This window comes from Nomascus leucogenys, chromosome 6 (assembly GCF_006542625.1).
Source record: "Nomascus leucogenys isolate Asia chromosome 6, Asia_NLE_v1, whole genome shotgun sequence".
NCBI lineage: Eukaryota > Metazoa > Chordata > Mammalia > Primates > Hylobatidae > Nomascus > Nomascus leucogenys.
In genome coordinates, this window is record NC_044386.1 from 75,005,401 (window position 1) to 75,023,404 (window position 18,004).

Below are 18,004 nucleotides of genomic sequence, written 5' to 3' on the forward strand. Positions count from 1 at the left end.
AAGTGTAATGAGTACCAAATTTCCTAAATAATGATCTTATCGACTCCAGATGGGTCTTCATTTCACAATTTAAATATACAGAACAGATTGGGCATGGTGGCTCACACCTGTAATCCCAGCACTTGGGGAAACCGAGGTGGGCGGGTCACAAGCCCAGGAGTTCGAGACCACCCCAGGCAACATGGTGAAACCCCCTCTCTACTAAACAAACAGACAAAAAAAATCGGGAGCCTGAGGTGGGAGGGTCACTTGAGCGCAGGAGGCAGAGGTTGCAGTGAGCCAAGATCACACCACTGCACTCCAGTGTGGGCGACAGAGCGAGATCCTGTCTCAAAAAAAATTTTTTTAAGTACAGAACACCTCACACAGGTAAAAAGTTCCTGCACCTGACACAATGTTAAAAAAATATAAAAATGTAATCTCACATATGTGTTATGTATAAAGTCCTATATGTGCTATGTATAAAAACCTACGGGTGTACAGATCATGTATAGAGTTCACAGCTAAGTAAAGGAGAATGTCTGCCTCCCTTCTTTCTACTTAATCATTCTCCTACCTGCTTTCCTCCCTTTCATCACATCTGAACAGAGCAGGTGTCTAAGCATCCCATAAGTTTGCAGCTCTGAAAACCCCTGGAGATTCTTCTGCACCAGCTCCTTGCAGGTTGTAACCCTCTTAGAACTATGTACCCAACGTGGCTGCCACCAGAAGGATGATGGTAGGAACATTTCAGGTAGTCAAAACCCCCAGCGGTTTCACTTGTATCAGGGATAAACATACTAAGAGCTAAACTAAATAGAACTTAATTTGGGGCACAGTAGCAACTGGTATATATCTACCTTCTGATGAAACATAGCAAGATATCCCAGTGTCCCAAGTATTTAAAGAAAGAAAACTCCTGTTTCTTATACCAATTTTACCATTTTTTGCTATTCATATCCCACCATGGTTCCCTTGGGTCTTTCCATGCCTTCTAGTCTGCTGTGGACTGAGTGTCAGTTCCCCAGGCCAAGTGCCCAGAAACTCATCCCTTTCTTCACTCCTGCCCTGCAACCACGGCCCAACAGTGTCCCTAGGAGCTGTAATTATTCATTCTTCACACATTCCTTGCCTGGCGTGCTCAATTGCTCACTCACTCCTGGGCTCAAACCAAACATTCTCTTCATGAGTTTCTTCAGTAACTTTAATGTGGCCTTAAGGACTTATGAGTGTCACAAGTCAAACTTGCAAAGCTTGAACGGGGGCACTAAAAAAGTGGAAAATCCCAAACTATCATCATTTGGATTTATGTCACTGGAAATTTCATTGTTACAAGAGCAGTTATCATAGAGTTAAGCTGCCTCTTAAAGCTTAAGTATTTAGAAGGAAAGAGACAGTACAAGAATACACTAATCAACACGGAGCAATTGAACTAAAAAGTCAAGTCATAGCAGAGAATACAAGAGGTAATTATTCAGTGATATTATGTATTTTGAAAATTAAAAATGGCAAAGTTCACTGTTTTGCCTCCTTCCAGCTAGTTCCCACTGTTAACCTACAAAATGCAAAGTGCTTTGATAAGCCTAGAATTTTAAAAATCTCTCTATATGTAGCTCACTTTGCACTAACCTGTTAGAGTAAGTGTAAATTAGTTAACAGCACTTCACTGTGAAGCATCAAAACTAGTGTTTTGCAATACATATTCACAAAACCAGTCCCTTACAAGCCTTCTTCTCTACCATCTCAACAGGCTCCACTATCAGTATAATGGAATTCTAACATGTTTTGTTTCACATTTCAGGGTTTTGTTCTGATTGTTGCTGTTTTCACAGTTTCATTTATAATGCAAGTAGCCATACAGAAGAAAAAAAAACCATAGAGGTGCCATCTAGAAACATTCACGCTTTTGTGATGATACACAGAAAATAGTTTAGTAATATGTAAGTCTGATGTGTGAGTCCCTCTCTGGCTGACTGATGGTTCCTATTAATTTGGCAGCATGAGCAGGTTCTGATTTTCCTGTTTGCACATTATTGCATAATCAAATATAGTCTTGGGCAAAGGTTGCCATATCAGGAAATTAGATGTCAATTAACAGAGGCTTGCTTTCCTGTCAGCCTTTGTTTAACAAATTCCATCTGCTTTCCTCTGAAGGATGTTGGAGAAGAGAATTTTCCTTAATTATTTTAGAAACTCAGAGATGCGATAAAAAGAGAAAAAATACTGAGCCAAACAGACTCATGAGGTATCCAAACTTGGAGAGAGAAACCAGCAGGTAAAGCCATCACTGCTTATCTCCTAAGGAGAGGTAAATGTCATTCAGGCAGGCAGCTGAGAGCCAGTGCGGGACAATCTGCCCCATTAATTGACCTTTTCTCCTTAATCTCAACAAACCAACCAATGCCCACGATCTATACCCACCCACCAATTCTCAAGAGTTGATTCTACCCCAGGTGTGCTAATTCGGTTACATTTGGAACAAAGTGCATTCCCCTAGCAAGCATCTGAACTTTGCAAGAAGCAGCCATACTTCTAAAAGAGAAAAAGAAAAAAAGAAAAAAAAAAACAACCTTAAGTAACATATGTGACACCACCATTGTAGACAAAGTATGTCAAGGTAATAAATTAGCGCAAATCACTTATTTACTCTCTTTACATTGTAATTTCCTCCACACAAACACTAAATCCATTACCAACAGGATTTCATCTACAGCGGAAAAGCCTAAGTTAAACACTTGGAAATCGTTTGTGGGGGTCACTGGCTACTTCCAAGTTGGGTACACACTCCACATTTGGATCTATATAATCCTAATCCTAACGGGGTAGTTTCCTAAAACTTAATAATTTGCACATCCAACTTTTTCCTATGACAGAATAAAATCAAGCAATTTTCCTGGTCTCTTTGCACATCTCTGGTACAGGCAGACCGAAGTCTTCATCTCTACACCTGCAGCGGTTTACTTGCTTGGACTTTATGTATATAAAATTTTTTTATTAATAAGACTAGGAATCAAAAAATAGAATATAGCAAAAAAAATTTTTTTTTTTTTTTTTGAGATGGAGTCTCGCTCTGTAGCCCAGGCTGGAGTGCAGTGGCGCAATCTTGGCTCACTGCAACCTCCACCTCCCTGGTGCCGGTTCAAGCAATTCTCCTGCCTCAGCCCCGAGTAGCTGGGATTACAGGCACGTGCCACCATGCCCAGCTAATTTTTGTATTTTTAGTAGAGATGGGGTTTCACTATGTTGGCCAGACTGGTCTTGAACTCCTGACCTCGTGATCCACCCGCTTCAGCCTCCCAAAGTGCTGGGATTACAGGCGTGAGCCACCGTGCCCAGCCAAAACATTATTTTTTGTAGAGATGCTATAATTGAGGTCCAAGCTTAAAATTATCTGCATTAAATGCTGGCTCCTCGCCCCACACTGGCCGAGTGCAGCACTGCAGATGATACTGACCACACCCCTGTCCTCTTCCTTTTGGTCTGGATTATGAACTCAAAGAATGTTAAGATTGTTACTAAAATACCACAAAAGATTAAAAAATGGTGCATGAATTAAATGTATGTAAAATGTTCTTAAAAACCTGAATATGGACAATTTGGAACCCAATAACAAAAACTAAGGTACTTCTCTACGGGATGGTTCTTCTTAGGTAATAAGGGAAATATTATGCTTTGGATACAAGAGAAACATTTTAATAGCTCACTGAAGGTTTTATTCACAAACTAATAATTCTAAATTCAGACCAAAAAAACTAATGCAACTATGTTTGAGACCTGAAAATTACTGAGCATGGATTCGGATGCTAAATCCCACCTGTTTATGTACAAAGTATCTGAGGCTCATAGCACACAGCAAAGGGAACCTGAAAAAAGAGTTCCCGGGTTCTACACCCACCATGCTTTGACAACACAATTGCAAGCTGCCAGAGGAGATGGGCTCAGTGCCACTGACCACCACATGGACAACCAATTAAACCACATGCAGTATCAAATGACTAGAAGCTGCGATCTGTGTAAAGCAAATAGAAGGTCTCCTTATGTTTCAAACAGCTCACGGACTCTAAGAAACACGGAAATCAGAGCTGCAAGGCAACACAGAGAGCATCCATTCCAGCACCCTCATTAGAAAGATGATCAAACTGAGTCTGAATGACTTGCCAGAGTTCACACAAACCCTTCCTTGGGATCTAAGCGTTCTTACACCTCAGATTTTCCACTGCAGAGGGTGAGCTTGAAAGCTAAACCCTCCATATTCTCTAAAGGCAAAACACCCTGAAGTATGGAGGAAATTGCCTAGATAATTAATGTTCCAAACAGTTTATGATAATAAAGTAAAATTTTAAGCCTGGAGAACCATGTTTTATTTAGCATATTTAGTATTGCTTCAAACTTTATCTTTATTTTATGATTGAAAAGTGGTTCTCCAGGCATAAGGAGAAAAAGAAAGATGAATGGATAATTGATTGATTGATTGATATAGATACAGGTATACACAGATAAGCACTGTATTTCCAAAACAAGAATGCTTCTTTTAAAAACTGGTTTTCTCTGCTTCTAAATGCCAACACACACACACACACACAAGCAAACAAACAAAAACCCACCACAATCAATTAACATTTTTGAATCTCTTTGAATTTCTGGATCTGCTTTCATTTACTCACCCATGATCACCAGCCTTTTACAATCCTGAGCCAAGTACAGGTCAGGTGCCAGAGAGGCCTCTGCAGTGGTGGTTAATCAATATTGTCCTCTTATGACAGTACTGTGCTTTACAGAACAGTCCAGAAAATGCATCTGCCCCCGAGCTACTGTTAGTGACTATTCCTGAACAGGTATACACTTTTCATAGAATTATACAAAATTAGGCCAGGCGCGGTGGCTCACGCCTATAATCCTAGCACTTTTGGAGGCCAAGGCGGGCAAATCACCAGGTCAGAAGTTGGAGACCAGCCTGGCCAACATAGTGAAACCCCGTCTCTACTAAAAATACAAAAAAATTAGCCAGATGTGGTGGCACGCGCCTGTAGACCCAGCTACTTGGGAGACTGAGGCAGGAGAATCACTCGAACCCAGGAGTCTGAGGTTGCAGTGAGTCAAGACCATGCCATTGCACTCCAGCCTGGGTGACACAGCAAGACTCCATCTCAAAAAAAAAAAATATTAGTCATAAGAGAAATTTTAGAGATGACTTCCTCCAGAGGAGGCCAAATACTTTCATCACTAGAATCTTTCATCCAAACAGAATTTCATTTTATATGTAAATATAACTGATACATAAATTATATACTATACTACATATTCTCATTGTATAATATAAATTACCTGTCACCATACCTGTGTATATAATAGAATATATTCAAAGATGGAAGGGGACTCTCCCTAGTGGGATGCAGTGTCAGAGCACTGCCTGTTTCCCCTGCTGCTACAGCCCCCAGGAGGAATCTCCAGTATCCAAGGCTACCAACCACGGCCACGCCCAGTAGCTTCAGGGAGCCGTATTTTGTTCTCCAAATTAAGCTACTATTGTTGACGCCTCTTGCGCTTTCTCCTCTTCAACACACACCTCTATCCCTCTTATTTATTTATTTATTTTGAGACAAGGTTTCTCTCTGTCGCCCAAGCTGGAGTGCAGTGGCGCGATCTCAGTTCACTGCAGCCTCTGCCTCACGGGTTCAAGATTCTTGTGACTCAGCCTCCTGAGCAGCTGGGATTACAGGAGAGCACAATCACGCCCAGCTAATTTTTGTATTTTTAGCAGAAATGGGGTTTTGCCATGTTGGCCAGGCTGGTCTTGAACTTCTGAGTTCAGGTGATCCGCCCACCTTGGCCTCCCAAAGTGCTGGGATTACCGGCGTAAAACCCCACGCCCAGCCCTCTTTATCATTTATTCTTATAATAGGTACAAGAACATAAGAAGGCTTAATACATACAAACTTCCCCTCAATGTCGCAGAGACTGTTACTGTAAAACAAAAAATATCTTATTTTTTAAAATCACTTAATTATAACAAGTGCTTTAATCTTCATTTCTGGAAAACATCACTCATCTCCTTATAAACCGGTAGATTATTTGTCAAAATTTTGCCTTCCATGATGTGGGCACTGTCAGTCAAAGTGGCTTTGCTAATACAGTACTCTTCTCTGCTATTGTCATTAATATGGAAGACCATTCTGATTCAGTCCTTTAGCCCCATATTTCTTAAACTGTATTCTACCAAAACCTTTGTGAAGAAGTGCTAATTAAGGGCCCCTCATCCCTTCACAAAGAAAAAAAATTTGCAGTCAAATATATCTGGAAAACATTGAATTCTTCACCCCCTTATGAAGATTTACAAAATCATTAATGCATTAAACAACCTGACAATTCCTGCAGCAACGAAACCTATTTTATGTGTTGGCCATAATTTCCAACATTATTTGAGCAGAAACACTTAGATTACAGGACACACATTAACGTTCTATAGGACGGTGTTCTCCAAGCAACCATTGTTTTAGTCCATGCCACAAGGAATGACATCTCACAAGGACTGATTACAGGACACACGTTAACGTTCTATAGGACAGTGTTCTCCAAGCAACCATTGTTTTAGTCCATGCCACAAGGAATGACATCTCACAAGGACTGATTACAGGACACACGTTAACGTTCTATAGGACGGTGTTCTCCAAGCAACCATTGTTTTAGTCCATGCCACAAGGAATGACGTCTCACAGGGAATGATTACAGGACACACGTTAACATTCCATAGGATGGTGTTCTCCAAACAACCATTGTTTTAGTCCACGCCACAAGTAATGACACCTCACAGGGAATTTTGGTGCCCAGGGCCAAATCAAAAGAAAGATTCAGAAATGAAAACTCATTCAGTGGCACAATCCAATACACCCTCATACCAATGAGTTAACTGCAGAATGTTTAACAGCCTCAACAAAGAATATCGCACAATCAATCCAGGTCTTCAGACAGGTATCCTCGCCCTCTTTCTAGCATGCACACTGCCTTGGAAAGGCAAGGCATTTTGCAGGCCCTGCCCTAATTGTGCACTCTGCGCCTTCAGCGTATATCAATGGTGAGAAATTATGCTTGTAGGGCACCTGGCAGTAACTCCAACAGCCTCCCAAGGGTTCTTGACCCATAGCTTTGGAACCAGTGGTCTGGGCCATAGGGATGGCACTGTTTTCCATAACTCAGATATTTTTTCTGGGACAAGTTGCCAGGGATCCTCATGTTGAAAGTTACGGTTAATTTTATGGGCTAAAAACCCAAAAAAGAGAATCTCTGCAATAAAACAGTTCAAAGGTACACCTTTACTGCAAGGGCCATTGACTCCAAGAATTCACTCAACAAATATTTACCAAGCATATCCTACACGGCAAGAACTGCTCTGTGGCCATTCTAGTATACTTTTGACCTGATATATGGATTTATCTCTCACATAGAGAATTACAGTCAGCATAATTGGCAAAAATTAATAATATCACAATAAATTATCCAAATTGGTTTTGTTCTTTCACAACCATTTTTGGTCTGCATAGATACACACACACACACACACACACACACACACACACACACACCATGGAATAATGGATGACCCAGAAAACTTGTTCCTTCTACTCATTAAAATTAATTATTGTAAAGTCTTATTCAAAAAAATAAAATTTAAAAGAACAGTGATGTGATGTTGAGCTAACTGACAAATATTTTATACATATATAACAAACACAGTCAGGGTTATATCATTTTAAGCTAGCAGAATTTAAAGTAATCTTTAAAGTTAATACAAAATAAAATGAAACAAATGGGCCGGGCACGGTGGCTCACACCTGTCATCCCAGCACTTTGGGAGGCCGAGGCGGGTGGATCACCTGAGGTTAGGAGTTCAAGACCAGCCTGGCCAACATGGTGAAACCCCATCTCTACTAAAAATAAAAATTAAAAAATTAGCCGGGCATGGTGGCATGCGCCTGTAATCCCAGCTACTCGAGAGGCTGAGGCAGGAAAATCACTTGAACCCAGGAGGCAGTGGTTGCAGTGAGCCGAGATCGCACCATTACACACCAGCCTGGGTGACAAGAACGAAACTCTGTCTTAAAAAATATATATATATATGGGGCCAGGCATGGTGGCTCATGCCCGTAATCCAGCACTTTGGGAGGCCAAGGCAGGCGGATCACAAAGTCAGGAGTTCGAGACCAGCCTGGCCAACGTAGTGAAATCCCATCTCTACTAAAAATACAAAAAATTAGCCAGGCGTGGTGGCAGTTCCTTGTAATCCCAGCTACTCAGAAGGCTGAGGCAGGAGAATCACTTGAACTGGGAAGCGGAGGATGCGGTGAGCCGAGATCACACCATTGCACTCCAGCCTGGGCGACAGTGAGAGACTCGGTCTCAAAAAAAAAAAAAAAAAAAAAATATATATATATATATATAGTGTCATGAATCATGGCATGTGGATTCAGCAGTTACATAAAAGGAATTCTTTTATTGTAGAACTGGGGTAAAACATGATGATGATGTAATCAATAGAATTCAGATCCTCTTTTAAAAACAAATTAGGACACTTAAAGAACTGTGATGTTCTCAGATCTTAATCTTATTCTTATTCATGTGAAATGTTAGTACTGCACATGCCAAAGTTTTTGATATCTGTAGTAAATGCTTCTGTGTGATGTTTAAGTTCAGTGGAAAAATGCAAAAAGAGATACATTAGTTAACGTTTACACATGGCTTCTAATTCTGGATGTGGTCTCCTGACTACAAAGGAATGAGGGGCAATCTACATTTCCAGCTACAGAGATCAAGTGACTCCCTCTCTATCTTGATTGAGTGGCACTGAGCAAATCGCCAAGAGATGAGACCTATCTTAGTCCTCTTCTTCCAAATTTTGCAGCTAGACAATCCTCTTAATGGCTGGCATAAATGGCCCAGAAGTAAGCTGCACTGGAAACTTGCAAACAAATGAAAACCACCTCTGCTCCACTGCACTGCTGAGTGGTCAGGGGGAAGGGAAGACAAAGCCCAAAGAATCCCTGTATAAAAAGAACGTCAAGGCTGGGCGCGGTGGCTCACGCCTGTAATCCCAGCACTTTGGGAGGCTGAGGCAGGTGGATCACGAGGTCAGGAGATCGAGACCATCCTGGCTAACACGGTGAAACCCCGCCTCTACTAAAAACACAAAAAATTAGCCAGGTGTGGTGGCGGGCACCTGTAGTCCCAGCTACTCAGGAGTCTGAGGCAGGAGAATGGCGTGAACCCGGGAGGCGGAGCTTGCAGTGAGCCAAGATCGCACCACTGCACTCCAGCCTGGGCGACAGAGTGAGACTCCGTCTCAAAAAAAAAAAAAAAAAAAAGAGTCAAAACTTCCCTGTAATATACAAAAGCTCCACACTCATATACTTTCTAAGGAGACACAAAACTTTCGGTGTACAAAGGCACCAGTGACTGGTGCTTAGAACATCCTCACCAGCACTTACATAGGCGAAATTTTGAGAGAACACCGCAATCCTTGACTCTTCTTTCTGCTTTGAAATCAGCATAAAAGTTCCCCAGCGAAAGGGGTACCAGCTACAGAATACTTTACAGACTTTGTGATCTTTGGTTAGTGGTATTATAATTGGGTGCAATCACACAAATTGTGGTTGAATTATGTCCTCTAAAGTAAACACTGTATATATCACATTTAGCCTGTAAGATTCTTCTTTATCCTGAGCCCAAATTCCGAGATATAAAAGTATTTCATTGGAAATTTACATATCACTTTCTTCATGCACTTATATATTTATTCATTTGTTTATTCTTCATTCATATATTCCTTTCCACAAATATTGAAAAGGTACCTATCAAATATTGGATCCTATGCAAAGAACGGCTCATAGAAACAGCCCTGCCTCACTCATAGAAACAGCCCTGCCTCACGGAGTGTATGCTCTAAAGGAGAGAGATGGAGAAGAAAGACTAAGCAAACCACACCCAAAGAACATTTAACACTATAATAAGTGTTGCAGGAAAGAATAAGTTTTCACAGAAATGCAGAATGGGAAATGTCTAATTTAGATAGCAGTGAAGGTCATGGAAGAAGACAAAGTCCCGTGAGCCCTTAAAGAAGCATCTTTTGTTGTCCTGTAGCATGATGAGGTAGACAGATCAAAGAAGCAGAACCAGGTCCCAGCTTTGTCGTGCAGTAAGAGTGAGAAAGTTGGTGCTATTTCTGAGCCTATTTCCTCATCTAAAAAATGGAGATGCGGTTAACACCTCTATTACCTACCTCACCATCTGATGGATCAAGTTTGATAATCAAATGTGACATAATACCTGAAGCATTTTATAAACCGCAGAATGGTGTAAAACTGTTAGTTACCAACTCCCTAGGTCACACCTCAATATGAATGACAAAAGATTTCAAATGTTTGACAGGCTTCATTTATTTATTCCCAATGTTTGGTAGTTATCAAAATGCAATGATCAGCATGCATAAGACACAAACCCCTATGAGAAAGAAAGGTTCAGTTACCCAGAGAAGAAAAAGAAGAGCTGTCACCCATATTAGATTCTGAAAAGTCAGCTGATGAATTCAGGTGGCATTCCTTGTGAAAATCAAGAAGTCTGCAGTCCCAAACATGAGCCTTCCTTTCCAAGAGATGTGACACCCTAGGAGAACTCTCCACCTGCTATCGACACTTCTCCATTTCTTTTGTTCCTGCATGCATTTCATTAAAAGAACACTGCCCTCCTCATTAACATCTACTCCATTCTTCATTTAAATGAAGACCAAATCTACAAGATACCTTCATTTGGCAAGTAGCCCAAGAAGCAACAGCTATCTTTTTGAACTCATTTTATTTACCATTATCCAAGGAAATATAAACAGAATACTTTATCTTTGGAAAAACCAAATGTTGGAGTCAAAGACAGACAGCAGTCATAATTTGTCAACTGCAACTCCAACTGCAACCTACCAGACTTCTTTAACTCATTTACATGTAGTTAATTTTTTAACTACATGTAAATAAGCAGATTTGCCCCATCACTTCAAACCAACGACAACATACCATAAGATCCTAGAGCCCAGCACAGGCTCAAGCAAGAGGCCATCCACAACAGGACCATGCATGTAAGATCCATTTTTTTAAGAGATGTAACATAAGCTTTACAACCTCCCTGAGGAGAAAGGCAAAAAGCATTCTCTTTTTGCTCTCTATACCATATGTTCTAATATTAAACACAAGCCTCTCTTACTAAAGAGCATATTATATAAGGTATTATTGTCATCCATCTCTGAAGTTCATTATATGCTTTCTTATCAGTGGCCCAGCATTGGCCCATAACTTATGCATGAAACATACCGTCAGTGAAAAGTAATGTGCTCAGTAAACACCCTTACCTCCCAAATGGAGCAACCTAGAGCCAAGCACAGACACACACCCTGGACCTTACCCCTCAAGTGCCTTCCATGTAAGCAGTTTTACAACCCCAACTGGGTCAGGGAAACTCTTCCTTTCTGCTGAGTCATCCCCCAGCGTGCTTTGTAATAAGAGCATTAGCGCATTTCCTACCTTTAAACTGCTAATAGCAATTCATATGCAAACTCTGAATATGGCCCAGGCCTCTCCAGAAGCAATCAGTAAAAGACAGCCTGCTAACATGTGATAGTGTGTGTCCTCACTGAGATTTTCTCTGTAGAGCTCAGCCTCTTATGATACCACTTTGGTATCAATTGTGTCCCCACACAATGGGCATGTGGAAACCTCCGACTGAATTCCTGAGGATTAAGTGACTTGCCTGAGGCTAGATGTTCCCACGGACTTGGAAACAGAACCCATAGCTCCCAATGCTATAAGGCTTTTTTTAAACACACTACATGGACCGCTGGGATTCAGATCCTCCTGCCTGATAACCTAGCCAGGGACTGGATGCACTGTGTTCATTCAGCACTCACTGATGGCAAAGCAGCTTCTAGACCCTGAAGTAGGGGGAAGGAGGACTAATTAACATAAATTTGGTCAAAAGATGTCTAAAAGCTGCATTTTCCAAACCTCTAATCTTAGCTCACTCTAGCCTGAATCTGCCTCTCCTCTTTGCCCCTCTTCTAAAAAGAAGAAAGAAAAACATAAAATAATAGTGCAAATGTGTGTGTGTGTGTGATTTTTGTACATGGGTATGACTGTATCCATTTAGCAGTGATACAGCTCCAAAGCTGCTTCTTGAAATGTGCTAAAATTATGTTCATTTGCACACTTATTTCACACCTAGACATTAAAAAATGGATTTTATGAGAAGAAAATGCAACAAGTGAGAAGTGAACACAAAACAGCTAGCATAATGGATGAGTATGTCTCATAACTAAAAATACACATTGTATGTTACCCAAAAGAAACTCTAATTTTTAAAAACAAAAAACAATAATTTATTATTTATACACATGAAATGGGAAAAAAAAGTCCTGTAGTTACACTTTCATTAGGATTGAGTTAATTTTAATGGATTAAGTATGAAGTAATAGCAAAGTGCAAGTTAAATCACAGGAATTATCATTACTATCACTAGAGTCTGAATCTAGTTTTATGTCCCTAATACCAGATAGTTAATGAAGTAAAAAGTAAGTACATGTAACTTCTCCAAATTAACGGATCAAACAATGGCTCATTTTAATAAATTTTTTAAAACTCATATTTTAAAATACTGCTTTTAAATTAAAAATCCCTAATTGTTTTATTTTTCAATATTTTATGTTTCCTATACTTGCAATAGTTTTTCCCATTTGTTGATCTCTTCATCTATCTACTCAACACATTTATTGTTCACTAGAACCACTGGTAAGCACCAAAATTATAACACACACAGTAATTTTAAGCAGACAGTGTTCTTGGACATACGCAATCTCACTTAAAGAAATATACAAACTAAATCACAATAATTATCTAGCCATGTATAATTTTTATAGATTATCTAAAATTTTAAACAGGGGCTAAGAGAAACAAGAGGGAAGTTACACAAAACAAAATGTTCTTTGACGAGTATCAGGTCAGCTAATTTAAAAAAAAAGAATGTATGAAAAGAAACATTAAAAGATTTAGAAAAAAATGGAAATGTATAACTCCACTATCCATGAAGCAAGTTATGGCAAAACCAATGCTAAATATTAAAACATTCAAATCCCTTCCTAGATTGTTTCCACAAAACACCAAAATGAATGATGAGATATGCATTTACATGCATAACTGATCTATATATGTGTTTATTTGAGATTGGAGACATTTTTTGGAGGCATCGTCTACCCACACTACCAGTAGATAAAGACTGGAGTCTACAATTGTTTAAAGCAAAAAGCAACAACAGCATCATTCTTGTGTAGTATCTGTTACTGTTCTCTGCAATCACCCTCAAAAAACTCATGAACAAATGCATACACATCTCTCCCCATTTTGAGATACACGTGTTTTTCAAAGTCCTTGTTTCAAACTTTGGTGAATTCGTATTTATTTCACTAAATACACGTTTTCAAAAATGCATCTATCAAAACCTGAGGGGAAAATTTCAAGAAAGAATCTTCCAAGATCATTTATCCCTCATTCATTCTACCTCACCATCACTAATACTCTATCTAAATTAACATTTTGGCCAAAATAGTCATCTTATGCCACATCTCAAGTCCTGTCAATTACCTGCTTTAAAACCTTTACCATTTATAGGCTCCTTATTTCCTGAAATTATCATGTGAAGTCCTTGGCCTCCTGCAGAATGGCCTAGGTGCACAGGGGTTTGTCTTGCTTTTCCTACTTCATCTCTGGAATATCCCCTTCTAAATCTCTGATCCTGCTCATCCATCCATTCGTAACTCTGCCATTTTCTTTCCTAACCCAGAATATCCTCCTTCAAGTAAGCCAGTCAGAATTCTATTCATACCCCTCACACAATTTAAATATAATTTATTTCATGGAAGTTTCCACATCAAATACCTCCTTCCTCCCAGCCAGCTTCTCTCATCCCTCCTCCTCCCTCCCTCTCTCTTCTGTGTGCCTCTGTCACTTGTTCCTCTAATGGGACTTGCCACATCCTGTGAACAACTGTTTGTCATATCTGCTCTAAGAGTTACAACACACTTAAAGTGAGACCATTTCTTATTGAAGTTTCATAACTTACCACACTTAGTTTTGTGTGACCAGTAAGGTGATTAATAAAGCTCATGAATAGATTTTACTGTTTTCAAACAACATTGACTGAGTGGCAGCTCTAATCCTATGCTTATGTATTTTCTGTTCCTTCCCTCTAAAACGTGAGATCCTAAATGATATTTAACCATTGCTCTATTTGAGGTTCCTTTAGGAACAGGCGAAATACCATAGCTATTATCATGCATAAATATTTCAAGGAAAATCGGATTTTTCTAAAACATGATGTGACCAATCTCCTTGTGGGAGGAAGATATTTTAAATGGCTGACATTCACATCTGCCCAATAGCCTTCAGTCTCCAATCCTACTGGGATCCTCAATATTTGTTTATAATAGGTGTGTGTTTACAGAGCCAGAAAAAGTACTGTCATAAGAATGCAAAAAAAATGCGTACAAGTATATTTTGGATTGCTATGCATACCTATTGGCTATGGCATATACACTTAAAGATTGTTCAATACAATGGCCTATATCTTCCATTTGTCTTTCTGTTACTGGGTTCAGAGAAAATTGAGACACTTCAAATCATAGACTACAAATTAGGCAAACATGGATGAAGTTTTTAAACGTACCAACTATCAGCATGACGCCAGAACAACTGGAAAACTAAGTTTAAAAAATAACTCAAACAAATATGTGATGGTGTGCAACAGCACACTCTCCTCACTCCCCGAATTATTTTACTATTGTGTAGAGTTCTTAAAGGGCCAAATCAATACATTTTCTCTTCCACCTGCCATCCCCCGACATAATTATTTTTGACATAACAATCCACTAAATAATCAATTAACTTCTGTACTAAATTGTCTTCTCTAGAGAACGTGAAGTCCCCAACTGAGAAAATCACAGATCACAGAGTGTGGATCTTAAATGTATTAACTTGTTTCCTTAAAAGCATAAAACAAACATTTTGAGTAAAATATTTTATAGTATTACATAAAAAGTAAAATAGACATAATGCTAATTTTTATTGTAAGGTAATTTATGCAGTCACATTCCTTCTGTGTTTCTTGCTAACACTTTTACTGATACAATATTTGACTTACAAATGTCCTAAGTGATATACTTTGGAAAAAAGTACATTTTTAAATACATATTGTAAATTTAAAAGCTTTAGATTAACAGTGAAAAATTAATGAGAACAGCTTGGCGTGGTCAAAAGTTTCGTCCTACAAGATCCTTAGTGGTAGGTATTTTAAAACTATCTCACTAACGTCTATTTTTAAAAATAGTTTTACTTTATTTGTATATATTCATATATCTGTGACTTACTGCAAAGTTTCTCAAAATATTGTCCACAAAATACCCGCTTCAAAATATCTGAAGAAGTAATTTTAAATGCAGAGACCCCAAGACTCCAGCCTATCTTGATCAGAATCCCTTGGAGTGAAGAACTAGCAGGCATGCATTTAAAGCAAGTTTGCCCACGTGATTCCGACGTACACGAGAGTTAAGAAGCCTACCGAGTGGATCTAAAACCATGTCTCACTGTATTCTCAATGTTGTATGTCCGAAAGAAAAGTTGCCAAACGATTTCTTCCAAAAAAAAAAACATACATTGTTTACAAATGCTCCTTCTACAGTGTCTCTCGGCAGAAAACTAAACTAGTTTTCAAATCCCACGGCGTTTCAGCTCAATTAACAAATGAAAGAGCCATCCTTCTCCTGATTCCCTGGCGTCCTAAAGCGCTCCTGGCAAAAGCCCGCTTCGCACCTCGGGGTACTGACCTCCGCTTCCCACAGGTCAGAATATTGAATCCAGTCTGCATTCACAGAAAACCTAAGTGACACTGGGTCACCGGCCTCCGACTCTCCCGGCAGAGCGGCTCCTCTGAGAGCCCGCCTAGGCGCGGCCTCCCGCTCTCTGAAGCAGCGGAAGCCTGTCAGCACCTCGGACAGAGACTGGCGGTGCCGGGCCCGGGTCTCCCAGTCCAGGAGGCAGCCTTGGAAAAACCGCAGAGACACCCCTGGAACGCACAGACCACCGTCTTCGTTCCCCTTTCCTGCAGCCAGCATCTCTTTCCAAACGACAACAAAGGAAACCTTAAGTACCTCTTACCTAGAATATAGGAGCCACCCCCACATCTCGCCTCTCCCGGTTCCCCAGCGCCTGTTGCTAAGGAGGCGAGACAGCGCTCGGGAAACCTCGGGACCAGGCGACAGTGCGCTGGAGGGGCTGGGAGCCCACGGGCAGCGGCAGATGGGAGCACTAGGCCGGCCAGGACCCCTCCGCAGGAAGGGTGCGCCCTCGCGGCTCCGACGCCGGCCAGGCCCCCGAGCGCCCCGGGCGGGTGCAGGGAGCCTGGCAAGCGAGGGGCCGGCGCCCGGGAGCGCGGCTCCCTCTGGGGGCCGGGGAAACTCGGCCCCGGCCGAAGAGGCCTCCGGCCCAGCACTGTGGACGCCTGTGATCCCAGACAGCGGGCCGGGGGCTCGGGGACCGCCCTGGGAGGGCGGGCACTCACCATGTTGACTTCGGAAACCATGTCGATGCTGGCAATGTCGATGTTCATCCCCACGCAGACCGGGGGACCTGCGGGAAGCGCAGGACACGGCGATCAGCCCAGCTCCGGCGCGGGGCGCGGGCGGCTCTGAGGACTGGGGGCTATCCCAGGAGGGGCACGGGCGAAGGGCCCCCACCCCCACCCGCCGCGGCTCCGTGGATGCGGCCCCCGCCTCCCTCCGCCCAGGCCAATGCCGCCGTGGGTCGCGCTTCCCGCAGCGGCCCCGCGCAGCCCACTTACCCCCGAAGTCGGGTCTCAGGCGAATGTCGTAGCCTTTCAACAGCTTGTCCACCGTCTCCTTCACAAAGGACATGTTCCCGGGATCGTTCACACTGGGGGAGGGACGGGGAGCACAGAGAGCAGGGTCAGGGGCGGCTCAGCCACCAGCGCCCCGCACACCCCGCGCCCTGCCTGCCGCCCGCCGGCCCACCCGCGACCCTACCTCTGGGCGCAGCACACCACAGCCACCAGCACCGGGGCCGAGAAGATGCCGAAAAGCCTTCCTCCCGCAAGGCCCCACATCCCTCCGCCGCGCCCCGGCACGGGGGAGGGGGCGCCCCGCCGCCGTCGCGACCCGCAGCCGGGGCTGCTCCTGCTGCTGCCGCCGCCGCCGCCGCGCTGGCCCGGAGCGGAGGAGGGCGGAGGGGGAGGGGAGGAGGGGGAGGAGCGGGCGCTGGGAGAGGGGGGAGGAGCGGGGAGGGAGGAGCGCGCGCGGGCGCGGGGCGGGGGAGGAGGCCGGAGAGTCGGAGGCGGAGCCGCCGCGCCGCGCACCCTGCCCTCCCCCTCGCTCGCCGCGGCCCGAGGCCGGGGCCCTGTGCGCTCCCGTCCCGCCTCGGCGGCCGCCGCACGGGACTCGGACCTCTGGGACCGCGGAGTGCGGGGGCGACCCGGGCCGGACGCTGCGAGCGGAACCGCGGCTGCGCGGAGTCGGGAGGGGCCGGGGGTCGGCCACTGAGCCGGCTTCTCTGGGCTCTCGGCGGCCGGGCGAGTGCAGGGACTGTTGGCAGCCTCGGCGCCGGAATAAGCGGCGTCGGAAACACTGCCCGCCTACCCCGGCCCCCGACGTTGGCCCCGCACGACGACCACCGCCCGCTGCAGCGCAGCCCGAGAGCCCCCGGGTGCCGCGCCTCTGCCCGCCGGACTGCGTGCCGCCGCCTCCCGACGGTGCCTGCAGAACGCCGGGAAGCCCCCGTCTCACCTGCGGGGCTCAGAGCCTCGGGTCCCCAGGGTCCAGGAGAGCCAGATGGGCAGCAGGAGCTCCAGGAGCCCGGAGCACATGGCGCTGTTCCGGCCTAACCTGCTGGGATCCGCTCTCCCCCCTAGTCTCCGAGCATCCAAACGGCGACGG

General features: G+C 43.3%; 1 protein-coding gene across 1 annotated transcript in view; it reads right to left on the reverse strand.

Moving 5' to 3' along the window:
* The window catches only part of GABRB3 (gamma-aminobutyric acid type A receptor beta3 subunit), a 227,023-nt gene extending 209,745 nt beyond the window's left edge, over window positions 1-17,278 (reverse strand). The window contains exons 1-3 of the mRNA XM_030814461.1: window positions 17,099-17,278; window positions 16,897-16,988; window positions 16,618-16,685 (exon numbers count right to left, since the gene is read on the reverse strand). Of these exons, the coding sequence (XP_030670321.1) occupies window positions 16,618-16,685; window positions 16,897-16,988; window positions 17,099-17,178 (240 nt within the window). The 5' untranslated portion in view covers window positions 17,179-17,278. The remainder of the gene's footprint in view (window positions 1-16,617; window positions 16,686-16,896; window positions 16,989-17,098) is intronic.
* Window positions 17,279-18,004: the final 726 nt, after the last annotated feature.